The sequence below is a fragment of the Triturus cristatus genome, chromosome 12 (genome assembly GCF_964204655.1).
Source record: "Triturus cristatus chromosome 12, aTriCri1.1, whole genome shotgun sequence".
NCBI lineage: Eukaryota > Metazoa > Chordata > Amphibia > Caudata > Salamandridae > Triturus > Triturus cristatus.
Window position 1 is genome coordinate 225,687,741 of NC_140595.1, and position 23,214 is coordinate 225,710,954.

At 46.0% G+C, this 23,214-nt stretch overlaps 1 protein-coding gene across 1 annotated transcript in view; it reads right to left on the reverse strand.

Annotated features, from left to right (window-relative positions):
• The window catches only part of LDHD (lactate dehydrogenase D), a 521,655-nt gene that overhangs the window by 458,036 nt on the left and 40,405 nt on the right, over nucleotides 1-23,214 (reverse strand). The window contains exon 2 of the mRNA XM_085638586.1: nucleotides 21,639-21,751. Coding sequence (XP_085494712.1) covers nucleotides 21,639-21,751 — 113 coding nt within the window. The remainder of the gene's footprint in view (nucleotides 1-21,638; nucleotides 21,752-23,214) is intronic.

Below are 23,214 nucleotides of genomic sequence, written 5' to 3' on the forward strand. Positions count from 1 at the left end.
CATAAAAGGGATGTTTTGGGAAAATCTGAACTCTACATATGACATTTTGGTAGCAGAGGCGGACTGGCCCCCAGCTTTTGTTTTGGCCGGTCCTAGAGGGGAGGAGGTAATCCTCCTATCTTTCGTGCACACTGTGCCGAAGGAGCAAGCTCAGAACTTTGCAGAAGAATGGGCACAGGTGCTTGCTCTGGCGTTGTACCGTACTCAGGTTGGGTGGGATAAATTGTCACCAAGCCATGAGATTCCACTACAGTCTATGCCACAGCCACAACCCCAATATCCCATGCGCCGTGAAGCTAGATCTCACGTCACCGAAATCCTTGAACAATCGGAATATCAAGGTGTAATTGAAACCTGTGTGTCACCCATGAATAATCCCCTTTTCACTGTAACCAAACGTGATGGGTCGTACCGCCTAGTTTTGGATTATCGGCATCTGAACTCTCATTGTCGGACGTGCGCGGTACAGAACACCCACAGTTCTGCCCTCGTTGATTGTCTTATGAGAAATAGGTTTAAGATCACACTTGACATCTCCAATGGCTTTTATAGCCATAACCTGTCCTCTATTAGTAGTCAATAGGCAGTCTTTACTTCTGGCGGCAAACAAAAACAGTTCAGAAGATTAGACATGGGCTATAAAAACAGTCCAGGAGTCTGTGCCGCACATGTAGTCTCTCTGTTAGAGAGGATAGACCCTGATGCGTACTCGTATGTTGATGATATTTATCTCACAGACGACGAATTATGGCCGCATCTGTGTCGCATTGACCGCATTATTGTTATGTTTGCGGAGTTCGGTTACAAATTTAACTTTGCAAAATCTCACATTGCAGAGTACGCAGTGTTGTTTTTGGGCTTATAAGACCATTGGCCGCAATAGTTTGGGGGTTAAGCCTTTTGCTAAATCAACAGCGCAACCGCAAACTCAGACGGTTAAGTGTACAAAAGACGACCGGCCTGTTTTTCCTAAACAAAATTGGAAAGGCAAAAAACAGGAGAAGCAGCAACAGAAACAGGGGTCACGTCCTGCATCACCAGTACCAGTGACTACTGAACGCACATATGAATCTGCGCGATCGCACAAGAACTAGGTCTCCTGATAGATTTCAGGTTCCTGAACAACATTCTCCTCGTTCTTCACAGGAAGCATCGGTCTCGCAAGCCGGTGGAGGTGAACGCGGCAGAGGTTGGGGTGCCCCTCAAGGACGCGAGCAGCCCCGCCCGGCTGATGGTAAAGGCAAGCAGGACGAATTTGCACGTCAACGACCTCCGTTTCAGAGTAAGAAAGTTGCTGCACTAACAGCGAGGTATGCTACAGGTAGTGAGAACACAGCTTCGGAACCTGACATGGGCACTAACTCTGCTAGACAGCGCAGCTGAGGTTACAATAGTGCGGCAAGCACTGCGTTCATATCTGAAGGCGACAGCAACTGACACATTTATTACTGTAGAAACTGCTGACACTAGAGTAGCTCCCCCTGACAGACTATATGACATAGTCCTTTTAATTGAAGGTGACATACAACGTACCATAAAAGGGATTTTTTGGGAAAATCTGACCTCTACATATGACATTTTGGTAGCAGAGGCGGACTGGCCCCCAGCTTTTGTTTTGGCCGGTCCTAGAGGGGAGGAGGTAATCCTCCTATCTTTCGTGCACACTGTGCCGAAGGAGCAAGCTCAGAACTTTGCAGAAGAATGGGCACAGGTGCTTGCTCCGGCGTTGTACCGTACTCAGGTTGGGTGGGATAAATTGTCACCAAGCCATGAGATTCCACTACAGTCTATGCCACAGCCACAACCCCAATATCCCATGCGCCATGAAGCTAGATCTCACGTCACCGAAATCCTTGAACAATCGGAATATCAAGGTGTAATTGAAACCTGTGTGTCACCCATGAATAATCCCCTTTTCATTGTAACCAAACGTGATGGGTCGTACCGCCTAGTTTTGGATTATCGGCATCTGAACTCTCATTGTCGGACGTGCGCGGTACATAACACCCACAGTTCTGCCCTCGTTGATTGTCTTGTGAGAAAAAGGATTAAGATCACACTTGACATCTCCAATGGCTTTTATAGCCATAACCTGTCCTCTATTAGTAGTCAATAGGCAGTCTTTACTTCTTGCGGCAAACAAAAACAGTTCAGAAGATTAGACATGGGCTATAAAAACAGTCCAGGAGTTTGTGCCGCACGTGTAGTCTCTCTGTTAGGGAGGATAGACCCTGATGCGTACTCGTACGTTGATGATATTTATCTCACAGACGACGAATTATGGCCGCATCTGTGTTGCATTGACCGCTTCATTGTTATGTTTGCGGACTTCGGTTACAAATTTAACTTTGCAAAATCTCACATTGCAGAGTACACAGTGTTGTTTTTGGGCTTATAAGACCATTGGCCGCAATAGTTTGGGGGTTAAGCCTTTTGCTAAATCAACAGCGCAACCACAAACTCAGACAGTTAAGTGTACAAAAGACGACCGGCCTGTTTTTCCTAAACAAAATTGGAAAGGCAAAAAACAGGAGAAGCAGCAACAGAAATAGGGGGCACGTCCCCCATCACCAGTACCAGTGACTACTGAACGCACATATGAATTGTGCGATTGCACAAGAATTAGGTCTCCTGATAGATTTCAGATTCCTGAACAACGTTCTCCTCGTTCTTCACAGGAAACATCCGCAAGCCGGTGGAGGTGAACGCGGCAGAAGTTGGGGTGCCCCTCAAGGACGCGAGCAGCCCCGCCCGGCTGATGGTAAAGGCAAGCAGGACGAATTTGCACGTCAACGACCTCCGTTTCAGAGTAAGAAAGTTGCTGCACTAACAGCGAGGTATGCCACAGATAGTGAGAACACAGCTTCGGAACCTGACATGGGCACTAACGCTGCTCGACAGCGCAGCGGAGGTTACAATAGTGCGGCAAGCACTGCGTTCATATCTGAAGGCGACAGCAACTGACACATTTATTAATGTAGAAACTGCTGACACTAGAGTAGCTCCCCCTGACTATATGACATAGTCCTTTTAATTGAAGGTGACATACAACGTACCATAAAAGGGATTTTTGGGGAAAATCTGACCTCTACATATGACATTTTGTTAGCAGAGGCGGACTGACCCCCAGATTTTGTTTTGGCCGCTCCTAGAGGGGAGGAGGTAATCCTCCTATCTTTCATGCACACTGTGCCAAAGGAGCAAGCTCAGAACTTTGCAGAAGAATGGGCACAGGTGCTTGCTCCGGCGTTGTACCGTACTCAGGTTGGGTGGGATAAATTGTCACCAAGCCATGAGATTCCACTACAGTCTATGCCACAGCCACAACCCCACTATCCCATGCGCCGTGAAGCTAGATCTCACGTCACCGAAATCCTTGAACAATCGGAATATCAAGGTGTAATTGAAACCTGTGTGTCACCCTTGAATAATCCTCTTTTCACTGTAACCAAACGTGATGGGTCGTACCGCCTAGTTTTGGATTATCGGCATCTGAACTCTCATTGTCGGACGTGCGCGGTACATAACACCCACAGTTCTGCCCTCGTTGATTGTCTTGTGAGAAAAAGGTTTAAGATCACACTTGACATCTCCAATGGCTTTTATAGCCATAACCTGTCCTCTATTAGTAGTCAATAGGCAGCCTTTACTTCTGGCGGCAAACAAAAACAGTTCAGAAGATTAGCCATGGGCTATAAAAACAGTCCAGGAGTCTGTGCCGCACGTGTAGTCTCTCTGTTAGAGAGCATAGTCCCTGATGCTTACTCGTATGTTGATGATATTTATCTCACAGACGACGAATTATGGCTGCATCTGTTTCGCATTGACCGCATCATTGTTATGTTTGCGGACTTCGGTTACAAATTTAACTTTGAAAAATCACACATTGCAGAGTACACAGTGTTGTTTTTGGGCTATGAACTCAACAACGAAGGACAAGGTTTAGCGACGCACTTCCTGGAGAAATGGGCATGTTTGCGCGCTCCAACAACTCTGAAAAAACTACAATCTTTGCTGGGTTTTTTAAATTTTGGGCGCACTTACATTCCCGATTATGCCCAGCGTATCAAGCCGCTATATGCCTTGGTACAACATACTTTTACCAAATCGAGCTGGCTGTCAGAACATTCAGCTATCCTGCACTCTTTGCAGGCTGATCTTCTTGCTTCTAAATACCTATTAACATATGATAACCACACAAACCTCGTCATCAGAATTGTACCTGGCGCAGTGGGTTTCACGTACTTGTCATTTAATGAAGGGGACACGGTCCCAATTGCTTACAAGTCACACTTGTACACTCCGGCTGAAATGCGCTTTTTTCACTGTCGAAAAAGTTTTGACTGCAGTGCAGATGGCGATTCTAAAAGATGGAGCGCTGTCGCAAGGGAAACGCATGTTGGTTGTCAGACCGTATCCTGCCCTTGAGGCAGTGACGAAGGCCAGTGTACCGAATTCTAAAGCTTTGCATCCACGTTAGATACAAGGGGCCACTTCTTTGACGTCTCTGGATGTCACATTCATCTTTGATGCCTCATTGCAGACTCAGGAGTATTTGCAGTATGAATTTGTTCATCCAGCTCCTCTGTCCTTGCGCCCGCTTGAGGATTACCATTGTATCATTTACACTGATGGTTCGGCGCAACCGGCGATGGGATCTAAGCGTGATTATTCAGCGGCCTGCGCAATAGTGGCTGGTACTTTTGTGAATGGAGAATTCAAGTCTGATGTCGTGCATACGCAGACATTGGGTGATTGTACCGCCCAGTTGGCAGAGCTACATGCTCTGGTGCTTGCACTGGAGTTTGCTGATCCTCGAGTGACTACTCTTATTGTGAGTGACTCATACTACTGTGTACAGCCTTTCAACGACAATTTATTCTTTTGGTCTCAAAATGAATATCGTGATTCCAAAGGTAGCACAATCAAACATAAAATGCTTTGGGTTCGAGTCGCAGAACTTAAACGTCTGCCTTTTGTGAATGTAATTCATACTCTTGGTCACCAGCGTGTAGGGGTACACGCTGTTGGCAACAGTTTAGCTGACGAAGCAGCGAGAACTGCAGTGGAGACATATCTGGTAGCAGCAGTTACAAGATCTAAAAGTAAGATTGATGATGACATCTTGGCAGCCATTGCTGCAACAGAGAAGGGTGATAATTACCCTCGGTGTTTCCTTTCCAAATACTCTTATCATTTAAGTCCTGATAAAGTTCCCTATGTGAGAATTAATGACGTTGGTGACAGGGCGATTCCCAACGCGGACTGCAGACTTGCCTTGATAACAGCCGCTCACAAAGGTATGGATTCAGCCCATGCAGGCGTCTCAGCGACTGTTACTATCTTCCAACAATGTTACTGGTGGCGCGGATTGTATAAACAGACTCGTGAATATGTCCTTACTTGTGACATTTGCCAGCAGATTAAATCTTCGACTGCTGCGTGTCCACCTCAAACACAGTTGTACATTTCTAATAAACCGCTTGAGTGTGTTTATTTAGATCACTGCATTCCTTTCTCCTCTGATACTGCGCTTAAGTACCTCTTAGTTGCAGTGGATTCGTGCACACGTTTTCTATGGGTCTGGCCACAAAGGAGTGCTGATGCTCCAACTGTCATCAGTGATTTGCGTGTCTTTGTGGGAATTTTTGCATGTGGTACCCTCCATTCGGACCAGGGTCCAGCGTTCGCCTTTAAGGCGTACAAGGATGCCATGAGATCCTTGGGGGTCCAAGTCAAATTTTCGTCTTCGTATAGGGCAATTCTGTTGTGGAGCGAATGAACCTTGACTTAAAGCAATCCTTGACAGCTAGGGTTTTAGGTACTGGCAGGAACTGGTTGGCCCATTTGTATAGCGTTCAACGTGCACTTAATAATCTCCCTAGAAGGTCTCTGGGTGGGTGGACCCCATACGAAATGCTCTTTGGCATAAAAATGTTTGTCCCAGACCTTGATGGTCTAGATGATCATTCTGCTGTGTTACAGAATCTACAAGAGGCATGAGAAAGTCTTGCAAAGGAACACTTGCCCTCCAGTAGTTGGCTGGCTACCTCAAGTTGGTGACCTGGTCCGTGAGAAGGTGGAGAACAAGGAGGAGTTCGGCCCCTCTTATCGTGCACCTGTTCCAGTGCTTGGTGTGCAGAGTACAAGAACAGTCATTTTACCTCCACTTCCTGGTCGCAAGGATAACAGGTACATCTCCAGTGACAATGTCAAACTACAACGAGTGGCCGATTCTTTTTAGTATGACTCCAGCGGTCTCTTGTCCAGCAATGCTGAGAAATTCTGTTTTGGCTCCGGAAAATACGAACATGCCTGACATTGCCATCGAGATGCATACAGTTACAAAACCTTTATTGACTCCACCGGCTGGTGGTCCCCATGAAGATACTGTGTGGAATGGAATGGAATGGAAAGAGAATTTATATAGCGCGATGGCTACCCAGGGGCGTCCCAGCGCTGCAGAGGAGAGTAGGTGAAGCCGGATCGCTGGATTCGGTGGAGCTGAGGGAAGATTTAGGTAGAAGTTTTATTAAAGAGCCAGGTCTTAAGAAGTTTTCGGAAAGTGAGTAGATTGGATTCTGATCTGATTGGGAGAGGGAGAGAGTTCCAGATCTTGGCCAGATTGTAGGAGAGCGACCGGCCTCCACATCTGGCTCTTCTGATGCGTGGTAATGAGGTGAGGTGGGAGGTCGCGGATCTGAGGGGGCGATTGGGTTGATAGGCTTTAACCAAAGGGTGATTGATGGAAGAGCCTGTTCCCCAGTAGGAGCGATGTGCAATGCACATGCTCTTGAATTCGATTCTAGCTCTCACAGGGAGCCAGTGGAGATCCTTCAATCTGGCTTTGACTGAGACTCGGCGAGGGATGTCGAGAAGGATTCTTGCCGCGCAGTTCTGAATGATTTGGAGTTTGTTGAGTGTGGACTGTGGGGCCCCGAGGTATAGGGCGTTACCGAGTCGAGACGGGATAGAATTAGTCCTTGGACCATGATCTGTCTTGAGTGAAACGGAAGAAGAGGGAGGATTTTTCGAAGTAGTCTCATTAACCCGAAGCAGGTGGCGGCAAGCTTGGTTGCTTGGTAGTTGAATGTAAGAGTTTTGTCCAGCCAGATGCCTAGACTCTTGATTTGTTCCTTGGGTTGTGGGGGGCTGCCTAAGCAGAGGGGCCAGATGGAATCAATGGATTTCATGATGTTATTTCCAAGGAGCATTACCTCTGTTTTATCCCCGTTTAGTTTTAAACAGGAGCCTGACATCCAGGCGGCAACTGCTTCCAAGCAATTGTGTAGGCTGTGGTGGGAGTTGAGAGGTGGGTCCAGCGCAACCACTAGCTGTGTGTCGTCCGCATAGGTGACAATTTTCACACCGAAGGGGCGGACGACATCAGCTAGAGGGCTAAGATAAACATTAAAAAGGGTGGGACTCAGGGAGGAGCCCTGAGGCACTCCGCAATTAAGAGGTTTACTGGAGGAGGTGAAATCCTTCTCAAATACTTGGAAGGATCTGTCTGTGAGATAGGATCTCATCCAAGTAAGTGCTGATCCTGAGATTCCTATCATGCCAAGGCGGTGGAGTAGAATGTCGTGATTTACAGTGTCGAAGGCGGCACTTAGGTCAAGTAGGACGATGGCCGCAGACCCGCCACCGTCCAGGATCCTTCTTGCCTCCTCCGTCACTGCTATCAGGGCAGTCTCCGTTCCATGACGAGGCCTAAAACCCGTCTGGGTGGGGTCTAGTATGTTGTTAGATTGCAGGAAGTCAGTCAAAACAGAATTGACGTGCTTCTCAAGAAGTTTGCTGAGCCAGGGTAGAAGGGAGATAGGTCGGTAGTTAGAAGGATTGGTTTGATCGAGGCTGGGTTTCTTTAAAAGAGCTTTGACCATAGCTCTTTTCCACAGAGGCGGGACAATGCCAGTATGGAGGGAGGAGTTGAGCAGGTCTTGGATGGTAGGTGAAATCTGACTGGTTATCGGGGTGAGAACCCTAGGGGGGGCTGGATCGGTGGGCGATCCGGATTTGACCTGTCCCGTTCTCTTTTCTAGATTGATTAGGTCTAGTGACGGAATGATTTTGAGAGCATTGAGTGGGACTGTCGTGGGGCCTATGTTGGCGGTATCGCTGGGCGAGGTGGCAGAGTGAGAGAAAGAGGAGTTGATGACTTCTATTTTATGGCGAAAGAACTCCGCTATCTCCTCACAGTGGGTCTGGGTATTGTTGTGATCCTTAGGGGTCTTGGGAAGTTGCAGGAGGGATTTAGCTATCCGGTAGATCTCCTTGGGTTTAGAAGCTGCCTTGTCGATCTTTTGTTCATAGTATTTGGCCTGAGCTAGTTTGATATTTGCTTTGTAGTTTTTGATGGCTGCTCTATAGTTCGCTTTGTCTACTGGGAGATAATCGAGGCGCCATTTCCTCTCGATTCGTTTGCAGGCGCGTTTAGCCTCCCGTAGATCCGTCGTGTACCAAGGGGCTGTAGGGTTGCCCCGCTTGGGATGGGTGCTTTTTAGTGGGAGTACTCGGTCTAAGGAGCTGGTAATCCATGAGTATACCTATCCCACAGATGTGTCGTTGCCTGGTGTGCAATGAAGTGCAGTTGACCAGTCACGTTTTTCATTTGACACTAACTCTACAACATCAAATGACCCAACGAAAATTTCTATTTTTGCTGTTTGGTTTAAAAGACATTTTTTAATTCCCCCTTGGCCTTATATTTGGCTGGTGCTCATATCTATTTTTTTGTTCATGTCCATTGGATTTGTGGTTGTCTTTTTTCGTCTGGTGAATGGACACTATTTAACCGAAAGATCTGCAATTAGATTAATTGATGGAACTTTGGCCCCCCACTCCTCATCACACATCATGAAGAGGGAACCAGACTTTTGTTAACATTACTACCTGGCCTGTGTTAGATGGGATTGTATGGGATGCTGTAAAATTTCAAATTCATGGCCCTACAGAGGTGATTAATGTCCTCAATGTACTTCGTGTTTCTATAGGGGATGTTGTAAAACAAAACATACGCTCTGATGATTGGGATGTCCAAGCCGTAGAGGCTCTTTTTTCTGATTTGAAATATTATGCCGCTTTTGATGCTGAAGATTTTTATTTAGACTCTGCAAACTATGGAGAGTTGTTTTTCTGCCAACACTATGGCAATCTTTTTCTGCATTTAGAAATATCGTTAATTATACACAATGGGAACATTGTCCAGCTCCCATTGAAGGTAGTTCCAAAACTCTAGTGAAAAAATTCACATACTTTTTTCCAATTTCAGTGTATCAAAACCTGAAGCCTTTTATTTTAAAATGTCTGCTGAGTCAGCTTCCAAAGTTAGACTAACACACACTAAATTACTGTCCTCAAAGTTCTTTATGGATGAATTGGCTACAGGGGGCTATGAGCTGTGGAAAAATACCATTGATCTTAAATCTGTTTGGGGTTCTAAAACCTGGCAAGTGCAAGGCTCTGAGGCTTTGCATCATGCGTGCGTGCCTTATCCCAAACCATATGTTATTTTTAAATTCTACTATTTTTCAAACCACCTGCTTTGGATTGGCTACTTCTAAAAAGATGAATGCCCCTACTATTCCTGATCTGGGTGCTTATCCTTCCTGGGATAATCACACAGATCTGTCCATGGATGAATTGCAGTCACTGATTACAAATACATCCTTTAATATTTCCAGCTTAGATCCCAAAGGATGGTTGATATGGCAAAAAACTTCTGACTCATGTCAACATCGTTTTCTGGGGCTGAAATTTGGCTACACACAAGTTAGGGTTGACACCCGGTTTGAAAACTCCCATTCTGTTGCTACCTATTCAGTAGGAAAATTATGTAAAAACTGGCTTAAACATTCAACCTTGGCATCAGTTAAACTTAATTTTTCCAAATTAACTGACGATGTAGATTTGAATGATTTTGTTAAGGACCCTGTGGGTGGCAGGTCCAAACGATGGGTATATGCTATTTACAAAGAAGTTTGGAAATTATCTCAAATTGAAGCTGCTTCTAGATTAAGAGCTATTGATCAAGCAAATTTGAAAAAAGTGCTTGCTGTCATTGATAATAGCATTAACACTGTTACTTCCAGAATTTACACATTAGATAATATTGTTTCATTTGTTGTGGATATTGTGCAGGATGACACGTCTGTCTTACATCATGGTCAAAATCAATTGCGTTCTATAATGCAGTTTGCATGAACTTTACAAACGTTGAAGGCTGGGAAGGTTCCCTGGGACTACATGAACACATCATCTTTATTTCTGCCGTTTAATCTGACAGATAAACAACAGTTCATGTCCATGAAGGATGCAACATATTCACTACTGCATATTGAAAAGCTGGAACCTTTACCTTTCTCTGTGGTCGAATCAAATTCAGCTGTGTGGCTTATCCATGGGTTAATCACACTACCTTTTCCATTGTTTAAGTTCAGTTCATGTATGAAACACTATGCCTTAGGCAAATATGAACCACTAGGTACTGCTTTCCTACATGAAGTTTGGTCGCACCCATTTACAAACAGGTGCATGAGAGAGGGTAAAGAGGTTTATTTAAAAGGAGAGGATTGCACTTCCACACCTGATCACTCAGTAGTTTGTAGGAACATCCAATTGCATGGCGCTTGCAACGTTCACGCCCCGAATTTAACTTGAATTTTGAAGAGAAATCCTGTCCCAGCAATTACGCCAACTTGCACGTAATTACCTAACGGTAGCTATTTGCTTTTAAATAATAAGGCGTGTTGCGGGATGTTGTCTGGTATTCCGTACATTGTAACTGTCTCCCAACGAGTATACTGTTGCAAGAATGTGCTTTTCCCACCCCCGCATGGGAGACTCGATGTATCCATCTGGCCTTCCATACCAACCTTGAAAGCAGAGTTCAACAAGATGAGCAGAATAAGGGCTCTATTGTCTCAAAAAGAAGTCGCCCTAACTGTCTCTCGTGAAACATTTGTCCTTCACGTAGCTAACACCCACACCGAGGTGCATGCTCTTTTAAATACTGATCTCCCCCTTCATTTCGGTAGTCTGTATCACACTATATTCAATGCCTCGTCAACAACTTGCTAGGCACATTTTTTCAAAGCTGTGGGCTCCAGCCTTGTGACCTCGTTCCAAACAATATTTGTTGTGATACCGGCCTTTTTTCATTCAATTTTTTCCAGCGTCTTTGGCGGGCTCCCATTAATCCTCGCCTTGACTGCTGGTGTGCTGCTGTTGATTTGTTTGCTCCGCAATGGCTGCACGATCTGTGTCACACGACATCCTGCCCCGGCTGCTTCAACTGCACAACCGGAAGCTTGAATACTATGGAACGCTGCCACTTTAGCGTAGTCTATGGATTGTCCTTCCGGTTCTCATACTTTACTTGCGTGCAACCTGTTTTCCATTGCCTAGACTGTTCATTTGAATGCGCTCTGGATTTGCGTCTATCGAACACGGCGTCTCCTGCCCCGGATTATGATCGACTGACGAGTCCCTTAGTGGCTCATGAGTTGGACTGTTCTGGTATAGGGATTATGGCCTGTACAGCTGTGCACGGAATCCTAGGGAATTTGGATATATATGCAGCAGCCCATGACTTCCTGGTGCGAAGTTATCTCAAAGAACATGCAACGCTCGATAACGCTCCGGTTATCGAGGAACATGTATGTTCCTTTACTTTATTAGATTGGATGGCTAAATCATTTACTGAAGATTACAATGACTTCCTTTTGGAGGCTGTTGCGACATACTGTGCCTATACGTTGATGGATTAAATTGGCAGTTGTCCACCTTCCGCACGTACAAACTCTAATGTTTTTACTTTTTATTTTTTACACCAGACGGGGCTGTGTATCGCCCCTGAGTGATGTTTTTGTTCTTTACTTTTTCCCAACAAACTTTTTGAACTTTCACTACCAATTATACGGATTGGCAATATATAAACTTGGTTCTGTCTCACTCGAACTTAAACTCTGCGTTCCTACATTACTTCCCTATTCTGTTCATGGTCCGAGCAAGGGAGGGTGTAGTGAAGACAGGGTTTTGCCTGCACGCATTGCTATGTTAGCATAAGCGTTTTAGAAGTTAACGCCATCTTGCCACTTTGCTGCTTTTGCACACGACACTACAGGTAGTTGTTATTATAAGTAAAACTGCTTGCTTTTGCTTCACATGAGAACAGTCCTTTTTTCACATCCCTAGACGTGCACTGCAACCTTAGTCTGAACACCGTGTGCAGAAGCCGTCAAGGTCAAATAACAATGTATGTTGTTGAAATCAGGTTGATCGGCCCACGCTCTAGACACAACAAGCACACAGCTGCAAATATCTGAAGCTCGGGTGCTTTTAATATTGCATTGCATGCATGATGCTGGCACACTTGGAGAAAACCTTTCCAGACACAGAGAGCAATGCTGATCCTGTGATGTACTTCACCTAAGCTGATCTTTGAAGTATGGGGTTCCCCATTCAAACCTAGAGACCTTCTATTATTATAAAACTAGCTTACTAGCCAGGGGAGGGTGGTACACAAGTATTATAGGACCTGTTTCCACTATCATTATAATATGATTTCTCCCTTTGTTTTTTATGGAATTGTAACAATGCTGATGGTTTTATTTCTGATCATAGCCAAAGTACTGCATCTTAGAGCACGCAGTTAAAATAAACATTTTAAACTTTTCCGTGTCTCACATTACTCACGTTGTGGACTGATATGAGAATAACAACGAAAAGGTGTTCTTGATTCCCACCACTACTGAGAGTATTCTAAGTCGCTTGTTCTGGGTTGTCTAATCATTGGTAGCTTAGATATGATACGGAGAACGAATGAGACACTGATTCTAGTCAGATATGGGTTCTAGGTACTGAGGTGAGTTTTATGGTACACCACAATTCACTGAGGTCCTGGTTTCCTGCGCATAGCTCTGTGCATGAGCAGAATCCCCGCAACACAAAGACTAGAAGATTACCCCATCACAGGTTAGTATATGTCACCCTCTTGAAAGGCCATTGCATCATTGTGATCCAAAGGAACAGCCGATGGGCAACATCCTAGATTTGCACTTGAGGCAGATTACAGAACCTTAAGAATATGGATTCACTGCTTGTGAATTTTCCTAATTCCCAGATCAGCAAGAAATGGGCTATCCTGTGCCGTACTCTGACCTACCAGTAAATCACTGTGACTACAACGATACAGAAAGGTGCGATCTATGCAAGACCACATTCATGCAACTTAATGCATCAAAGTTAAAAACAGACACCGTCTTGAGGATCTTTTTTGTTTTCATATCCAAGAGGACCCACCTTCTTCCCAAAAGGATGCATATTCTGCTTTCCGAAGAGCAAATTCAAACCGGATTTGGCAGCATCGCTGATGTTTACAAAGATTACTCCTTCACTATTTATAACTGGATTTGCATGATTGTCATTTACCTGCATCCTGCAGGTTTGCTCCCCTATCTCTCAGGCCACCCTTGCATCATTCAAGCAGGTAGTATTTATCTATTTCTTTTTTAATTTATTAATCTCTGGTTTGCCATCTTAAATGTTAACTACATTTAATTGTTCGCAATGTATAGTTGCTTTCTATGCTTAATAAGTAGCTTTATGATTACAAACTTACTATACTGTCTAGCTGAGGAAGTCCTGGAGGTTACTCTGGTTTGGGAGCTGACTGTTTTAAATGAATGTCCTTGCTAGGTTTCATGAACTTAGAAGGGGGTCAAACACCTCTAGTTTTTAAAGTGCAGTGATTCATGAGGTCCCCCTTATTGTAGTAATGGAAATCCTGCATTAGCAATTGCGCGCCAGGTGGGGCTGATACTATAGGGATCAATATTTCTGGAATTCAGGCCATTATGGGTTTTGACTCACAAATTGGAAATTACTCTTTGAATCAATGCTTCCACACCGATTTTATAAAGTTTACCTGCCCCCATTTACCAAGCCTATTTTTCATAGCAAATTTTGTCATTTTTGATTGTGAAATGCCTGTAAAGGAGTGGTCGGGGGGGATTTCAAAAGCAACGTTCAATACAGCATTCCTGTGACTCTTGTAACCACAATTTAGCCTTCAAATTATTACCATCCAAATCCACCAACAGGTTAAAGAGCATGAAAAACTGATTTTGTGCAGCCTGTGTTTGGACAAGTGTAAGGAAAACGGCAATCGGAAAAAACTGGACGAGCGAACCAGTATGAACAGATATGGACTTTAAACCAATTCTTATTGCTAATGTTAGGCCTTAAATCATTTTGAGGTGTACTTGTGACCCGAAGCTTGGTGACATTGAAGAATCGAGTGAGACGTGAGTCAGATGCCCGGCTCTGGCTCAGCTCGAAGCCCTCTTGCACCTTTCAGACCAAAACTAACCAAGCTTTTATGTGGCTTCTGCCTGACACCCATGCTCTACCCTCATGTCCATCATTTCCTTTGGTTTTTGCTTTGTGCGCCATAAGTTGGCAGGGTATGCTCAGACGTGAGTCCCTTGCTCACTTTGCCACTGGATTCAAGCAAGCCTGGCTGAAGACGGCTGAAATGCCAGAAACCGGTCCTAGGAAGCTTGTTTCCGGTCCAGGGAAGACATGGCTTGGCAGTTCGGGCTGGACTGTTCCCATGAGGCACAGGGTCAGACTGATTTGCATATGGCCATGTCTGAACTGGGGTGGCAGAGTGGGCTAAAGAACGGTGATGGATTAAACCCAGATCAGTTGACTGGGGGTGAGTGCTTGCAATGTTCAACACTCCGTCCATCATTTCCTTTGGTTTTTGCTTTGTTCGCCATAAGTTGGCAGGGTATGCTCAGACGTGAGTCCCTTGCTCACTTTGCCACTGGATTCAAGCAAGCCTGGCTGAAGACAGCTGAAATGCCAGAAAACGGTCCTAGGAAGCTTGTTTCCGGTCCAGGGAAGACATGGCTTGGCAGTTCGGGATGGACTGTTCCCATGAGGCACAGGGTCAGACTGATTTGCATATGGCCATGTCTGAACTGGGGTGGCAGAGTTGGCTAAAGAACGGTGATGGATTAAACCCAGATCAGTTGACTGGGGGTGAGTGCTTGCAATGTTCAACACTCCGTCCATCATTTCCTTTGGTTTTTGCTTTGTTCGCCATAAGTTGGCAGGGTATGCTCAGACGTGAGTCTCTTGCTCACTTTGCCACTGGATTCAAGCAAGCCTGGCTGAAGACGGCTGAAATGCCAGAAACCGGTCCTAGGAAGCTTGTTTCCGGTCCAGGGAAGACATGGCTTGGCAGTTCGGGCTGGACTGTTCCCATGAGGCACTGGGTCAGACTGATTTGCATATGGCCATGTCTGAACTGGGGTGGCAGAGTGGGCTAAAGTACGGTGATGGATTAAACCCAGATCAGTTGACTGGGGGTGAGTTCTTGCAATGTTCAACACTCCGTCCATCATTTCCTTTGGTTTTTACATTACTCTGCGCCAGGGAGGCGTTTTCATCCGTGTTGCATAGGTGTTCCCAAGCAGCATCCATGGATTTTGATGGATTCCCAGATTTACAAGAACTTGAAAGCCTAGGAAAACGCCAAAAAGTTATGCCTCCCAGGAGAAGCTTAGCAAGAAGAAATATGTTTATTTGTCCTCTTGTGCAGCACACATAGAAAGAGGGAAAAGCCTCTCAGGATTGTTTTTGAGCAGGACAGTGCACCTTCCTGCATAAAAACAATCCTGCCTACAACATGGGCACCCTTGCCCCGTGGTGCAAGGATGCAGGCGTTGGCGCTAGGCTGCAAAAATGGTGCATGCGCAAGGGAAAAGGACAGGGATGCACTGTATTGGATAAATTCGGCACATTCCTGCCTTTTCACTATGAAGCAGGGCAGCACAGCAAGGTGACTTGCTGCACTGACCTGCGCTACAACAGTCATAAATATGCCCCTAGGTCTATGCTGGCCAATCCGTTTCTTGATTAATATCTCTTGTTGTCCTAAGGAATTACGTTTTCAATTTAGTCTGAGTGATATCTACCTTATGTCTCCTAAGTAATGTATACTTACATATATGTGCATTTATTCATTTCGCCAGAATCAAGTAAAAAAATAGCAACAGCACTGATTTGTTTGCCAGAATTTAGCGTCTTGAATGTTACGCCACAAAATAATTAAATGTATTGTTTCTTTTCTTATCTACATTGCACTTTTATTTAATTATTTGTTTAGCCTACCACAACACCCTATTCACCAGGACGACCTTGTGACCAACAACATAAGTCACATTTTAAGAAAACCACCTGTCTACATCGAATAGGACACGTTACAACGCACACATTTACAATGCATGCCATTACAACGACCACGTTGTTACGACGCATACCATTACAACGCAAGTCATTACAAAGACTTGCTGTGGGGGGGCGCTTGAGTTTGGAATAGTATAATTTACCATTCCAACTCCAGTCTGTGCAACAGTAGGGAAGGTGTTGGATTTTAAATCCAACACCTTCTGCCCTCTACAGCAAGTATTTGTAACGACTTGCGTTTTAATGGTATGCGATGTCACAATGCTGTCGTTGTAATGACCGCGCTGTAATGGCATGCGTTGTATCGGCTTTGTTGTGAATGATGTTTACCGTCTATAGGCTCATTCTGCCTAGAAGTACCGACGGACAGAGCGGTGCTCCTTTCCTGAGCGGTTGCCAGGTATAGGTGAGGTCTCAAACCCAGCAATTGCGGGTATGGAGAAATCTGTTAAATGAAAGACCAGAGATTGGTTTCAAATATCCTTGCAAGTTATATTAATTTAGTTGTTTTTTCACGTTTTTTGAGAGCAGCAGCATTATTTGCGTAGGTCCTGATGAAAGCCTGATCCGACCTTGGATCACTACGGCTGAAACATGTCGACCATTTGTCATCACACCCTAACGGTTTAAATCTATACCGTTGGTGCACTGATATTTTAACCCTGACATTAGGCATACCTTGATTAAAATTGTTTGTTGCCTAGTAGTCAGTTTTAACATTCACTCACATTGTTCTACTTCATTATTTGCGCTGCGCTCTCACTCACACGTAAGACTCGTCATAGGTGGGTTTAGGATACCCAATATACTACATCAAAACATCCCTGAGCTCCTCCCTCACAGTGAGGGGGTTGTAGCCCTCAAAGGAACTAGGTGTTTCCTTTGGGAGGAGAGTCCCTATGATGAAGCATGTCACCTATGGTGAGTGAGGGATTACGTCCTTAAAGGGATCTGCCCTTAGATGACCCCATTAGTTTACCTCCATTGCTGTTTATAGATACATTCTTAATTTAGGAGTATTTCTGTTTCACATTTACTATTGATTTGTGATTAGACCCTAGGATTTCTTGGTTTATAACATGTTTTGATAGGGGATATAATTCGTAGTGGTCTGTAAATCTGTCCCTTGAACGCTCCTCCCTTGAACTGCTTTGTTGTTTGAGTACCGTCTATATCCTCCTGAAATGTTTGAACAATTCTGGTTGCTTTAGCACATTATTAAACAGGAATATAAATTGCATTTCATTTGAAAATAAGGAAATCACTGTGTGGAAGTATTCCAGGATTTTCTGGTTTATTCCTTGAACTCCTACAATGATTATCCTCCATTTACAAGAAGACAAGACGGGCCTTATCCAACTGTAGAAGATAAAATAGCAATAATACAGCAAGCAGATGCCAGCTTGCCAATCAAGGGTTGACAAATCAAGTCCGGATTATAGGAAGCTGGCTCGGTATATGCTATACCAAAGTAAGATACAGTGTGCACAGAGTCCAGTGGATCCCCAAAGGGAGGCAGTGGTATAAGTAGGGAATACCTTACTCTCTATTTATGGTAGTGTGGGCGAGCAGTAAGGCTTTATCAGAGGGTAGTGTTAAGCATTTATTGAACACACTCGGGGAAGAAATGATTTCACACACTCAAAGACTGAACTCTGAACAATTTGTTTTGTATAAACACATTATTTAGTTGTAGTTTATTTCTAGAACCAAGCAAGACCTGGCACAGGTAAGTGTAATAGTACTTTGCAAGAATAATGCAGTTGAATACAGTTGAATGCAATTGGTTTGATTGCAGGTAAGTCAAATCTTCACATACAGTTGAAATTACAATACAGTTACTTTGTAATTACTTTGTGAGTAGTGTTTACATAACTTTTCAGATTATTTTTCTTTTTCTTACTCAGTGTGGTTCACCCAGATACCACACTGGGACATTTCCTAAATAAAGGTAAGTAATGCAATTTGTTATCAAAACACACTTGTATGACTTTCCATAGAATTTTGAACTCCACACAATTTTTTTCACAGAAAAGCAGTCAATGCAATCCTACGGGAGTAAATGAAGTTATCGGTTTACAGGTAAGTACTTGGTTTTGAGAGTTGGGTTTCTGGGGTTAGATCAAGGGTTCCCCCAGGGTCAAGGGTGCACTCCAAGAGCACCCTCAGCGGCACTAGGGCGGCCGGGTGCAGAGTGCTAAGGCCAATGTTATCCAAAGGGGGATAGGGGGCCTCTGGTTGGTGGCTGCTCACGAGCAGGCCACAATGTTGAATAAGCAAAGCTCCTAGGGTTAAGCTCAGGGCAAAGGGGGGGTTCAGGTTAGCACACAAAGTGCACCCACAGCGGCACAGGGGCGGCCGGGTGCAGGGTGCTGTTTTGGCATAGGGTGCCCTGGTGTTTTCAATGGGGCTTCTCCGGTTGCAACAAACTCTACAGGCTCGAGGACAAAGATTTTCTGGAGCGACCACCAGTTAGAGAGGTAAGTTGGGATTTTGTGGGATTCCGGACACTGTTGGTTGGGCCACCCAAGGCTGTGGTGCTTCGGGTGCAGGGGTGTCTTTTGGCGTCGGGTTTTTCTTACTGGCTCCGGTCGCGGTCGGGGGGATCCTCCAGAAAGGGGCTGCTGGCGGCGTCGGGAGACTTGAGGTAGGTCAGAGATCACCAGGTCCCAGGGCAGGATCTCTGGGGAGACGTTTTGTGGTGTTTGGCCACTCCAACTCGGGCCATGGGCATCAGGTGCAGAGTGTTGAAGACTCACAGATTTGGCTGGAGCCAGAATCTGTTGGTGAGCAAATCCGGTGCTCACGGGAGACAAAGTTTTTTTAGTGAAGGCAGGGCAGGTCCTCCGGGTTCTGGAGAGCTGCTGGATGCAGGACACAACCGGGATTACGCTAGAGCAGGTCGTGGTCAGGACTGGCCGGTAGAGCTGGGGCCAAGTCAGTGGGTGCCCTCCGCTTCTTCCTTCAGCACGGCTCTTCGGTCCTTCTTCTTCTTCTTCTTCCTTCTTGTCTAAGGAGGCAAGGTTCAGGGTTGCCCCTAAATACTGAATTTAGGGGCGTTTCAGGTAGGTAAAGTTTAGGACCAATGGGTCCCTTCCTTGGGGTGGGTACATCCCCCAATATGCCACCCTCCAGTGGGAGGGGGGCTTAAGCCTCACTCTGGTTGGCTAGGTCCCCCCATTTTCAAGATGGCGGGGACTCTCTCTGCTACCTTGGCCTGTGAGTCAGACGTCCCCCCGCATCCTTACCATTGGAACACACAACTGTCTCTGTGACCCTCGGCTTTTTGTCCCAGATTCCAGTCTTTGTGTTCTCTGTTCCAACGGAGCTCAGCTCTGCTCCTCTGTGTCTACCCCCATGTCTGACAGATAAAAACCTTTGTGCAAATTAATCGTGCCCTGTCCTACGACTCCATTGCAGCCACGTTAACTGACACCATTGCATTAGCCATGTGCTGGTCTCTGCGATCCTCATCTGCACCAAGGTCGGTGCTAGTTCTGGAGCCCCTCGCTTTGCCACCTCTACTCTCCTTTCTGGCACTTCACGGCCTCCGAGTTGCTATTGCCCAGACCTTACACTCTCTAAGAAAGTATCAACAGCTTGATAAATATCACCCTGCCCCATGTTGCCACCAGCTTGCTTTCTCCTTCCACTGTACTACATCCTCCACCAATTCACCTTCCTCCAAGCTGTCCTCGTCATAATAAAAAAAAAACGTATCTCCAGTGTAGCACCAACCTCATCACCTGTGGCAGCTTTGACTGCCTGCCACCACGGCATGACCATTTGTTTGAAACCCGTGCTTTGCTCCGGACTGCGTTGGGGGCAGTACCCTGCCCTCCCAACTCCACCTCCGATGCAGAACGCCCTGTTTCGTGTTGTCTGTTGCTAGGGGTGGCCCCATACCCTCCAGCCAGTTTCACTGCCGAAGCTATTCTAGACCTTCTGGAGGCAGCCATCTTACTGTCCACCGCCCCATCCAGCTGACCGTACAGAGCCAATACTTCTCTTCCCCTTGGGAGAGTGGAGCCGCACAGATCACTCCTGAGTCCACCATGCGGCTGTACCGATCGCCCTGCCAAAAAGAGGAGCGGCCCAGTGTGTTACTAACTACATCACACTTACCTCCACTCGCCCCCATGTCCGAGAAACAACTGCTCTCATCCAAAGCCATTCTTTCCTTTCCCTGTGCCTTCACCATCGCACCCTGGCTCCCAACATGGCATAGCGCCAGTCCGCCCCGGCATACATCCTCCTGGTTTTTTTTTCTCACCTCCCCGAGCTATATACTTCTACCCCACATCATCTGATATCTGCCTTAGTCCTCTTTCTGTCCATCATCCTCTCCATCACTCCATTTGAGACCTGCCGCCAAAATAGCCGCAGTGCGAGCGCAAGGTGCCCCCTGTGTGGTGGCTTGCAAGCACCCCTCTACTCCACCCTGTGTGTTGGCCCCCAGTCACCCTGCGGCTGGGTACATGGCCATGATGTCCCCCAGCACCACCTGCGCCAAGTGCACCTTCGCTCCTGCTGGGGCGCGTTCCAATAAGCCCCCTCTCTCCAATGATATTGGGGCTCTTAGCCCTGCACTCGCTCTTTTGCCTTCACCTGGGGACACTGCTATGTCCACTGCTTCCTCACAGCTCCCCTAAAAAAAACTTTCCTCCCTGCTCTTACCCTCCTAGCTTGTGTTTGACGCTGAGAGCATTCCCTTCCCTGGAGCATCTTTCCTTGCCTCCTTCCCACGATCCCCAGAGGACCTGCAGGCATCCAAAGTTCCCCGCCCATTCCTTCTCCCAGATGCAGCGCACGAGTTAGTCTCCGCACCGCTCTCGATGTGCTGCCCTTATTTGGGCCTCCAGTCTCAACACGTGCACGGGAAGCCTCCCTGGCTCCCGTACCTCCTGCTGCAGCTCCGCCCACCTCTCCCATACCTTCATACCCTGCCCAGGGGTGGTCCACTGAAGAGACGAGCAGGCAATTACCGCCGCAGCAACCCCTGTCGATGCCCTACACTAGCTACGTTCTAGCTAGGAGCGTGAGACGCCCCCATCACTTCCATGAGCAGTAGCGCCTGCACAACTTTCTCTGCAGACGACATTTTACTTTGAATAAGGTAAGGAGTAATTCACACTCTCAATAAACAGCTAGCAACCAAGCCAAACAACGCTTTCAAAAGCCACCGTGTCACCACTATAAAATGGTGCTGGTAGCGTAAACTGGACGGGTTTAAACCCCTGGGATACAATATAGCCCAATCCTAGCCCAAAACAGCAGAATTCGTGGGACTGCTCCATTCACAAAATTATCCTGATGTGCAGACCTCCCTGTGGTCAGCTGCCCCCACAAGGCCCCATTGTACAGTGCAGGCACCTCACCTGTGCATGGATTCATCTCTGCCATGTTGCTCGCGGACTGGCAAGGCTGTAGAGAGATTTGCAGTGCCCACAACCTGACGCAAAGAATCCAACAACTCTTCCGATAATTTAACCTATAGAAGGAAAAGAGAACTTATTGTTTTATACATTAAGCATGAGGGACTGAAACAATTGATTACTACCTCTAGAGTGAAAGATGGTTTATGCTGTCCAATATGTAAGAGAAAGCCTTCACTGCTGCAGGTACTATATTACATGTTTGTCTATGCTCTGTACATGGCAAGTGGGTCCTATTGGCTCTCTCCATGTGCTAAGTGTTCTTTGTATTTAATGTGCACTGGATTTAGAAGGGGCAGGGAAAATCAAAGCAGAAGAAGAGGGGAAGTATTAAAGGGGAAATAAAAAGGGAAAAGGAACTACAAAGCCTAGAAAGGAGGGATGCAATATGACAGAGTGGAAGCATACATGGACGAAGAAACCGCAAAGAACATCAAAGATGGGCACCTGTGGAAGGAGCCAAAGTTATGACTGCCAGTCAAGTCTTTGTGGTGGCTACAGACCAGGGCAAAATAGTTATACACTCCAGCAGACTCCAACCTGGAACAATGGTGCAGTGATTGACACAAAGAAAGTCAATGGGTGCAACTGTCCAGCAGCTGGCAAAATCAGGTACCTGCTGATCTTTGTCCCACCTTCAGCAAGTAAAGGAGCCCGTAGAGATCCGGCATGCTCCACAATAAATATAATTTGCCTTCAAATGTCACTTTTCTGCCAGATGCAAAAACATCACATGGACTCTTGTTGCTAGAAACTCTAGTCACTGGAAACTATTCCCTCCTATTTTTACTGCAGCCTGAGGGGTTTCCACACAGAGGTAGACGGGTTTACACTTCAGCTGTTTCCTACCTCTACCATGGCCTTCAGTAATTGCTTGAGTACTCATCTTTAGTGCCCTCATCTATGGAGATAAACAATCACGGGGCCTTATACGCTCTTCTTGGCTGGTTGGGAAGGCAACTTCAGTTGGAACCATCTTCTTATGCCATCATTCAGGACCACAGGGGAAACCAAGTTCTTCCACCAGACACAGAGCTACAAATGAGCTCAAATCTGAATTACCCTCTTACTGCGGATCCCCCAAGATGCACAGGAACTTAGTCCTGGATTTTGACCACGTCAATAGAGAGAAGCTGTGGGCCTTGATGACCAGATTAGGGGTTGATCAGGGCTTGGTTAACATCCTGAGAGCATTGCACTGGAATACCACTGCTAAAGTGCGTTTTAATTTGGAAGGGGGCACTATGGCACCTTTTGTCTGCAATAGTGGGGTCAGACAGGGATGTATTTTGGCCCCGTTTTTGTTTTCCCTATATATTAATAATTTAGATCAGGCACTAAGCAAATTAAAAGTAGATTCTCCTCGAGTAGGTTCCCGCCCTGTCCCTGTGTAGTTGTACGCAGATGATGCGGTTCTTTTAGCCCGCACCCCCAAGGGACTTCAGCGCCTGATAGTCGGGTTTGTCAGTTTTATGGATACCTTAGACTTGTCGGCAAACCTGACTAAGTCCTATGTCAT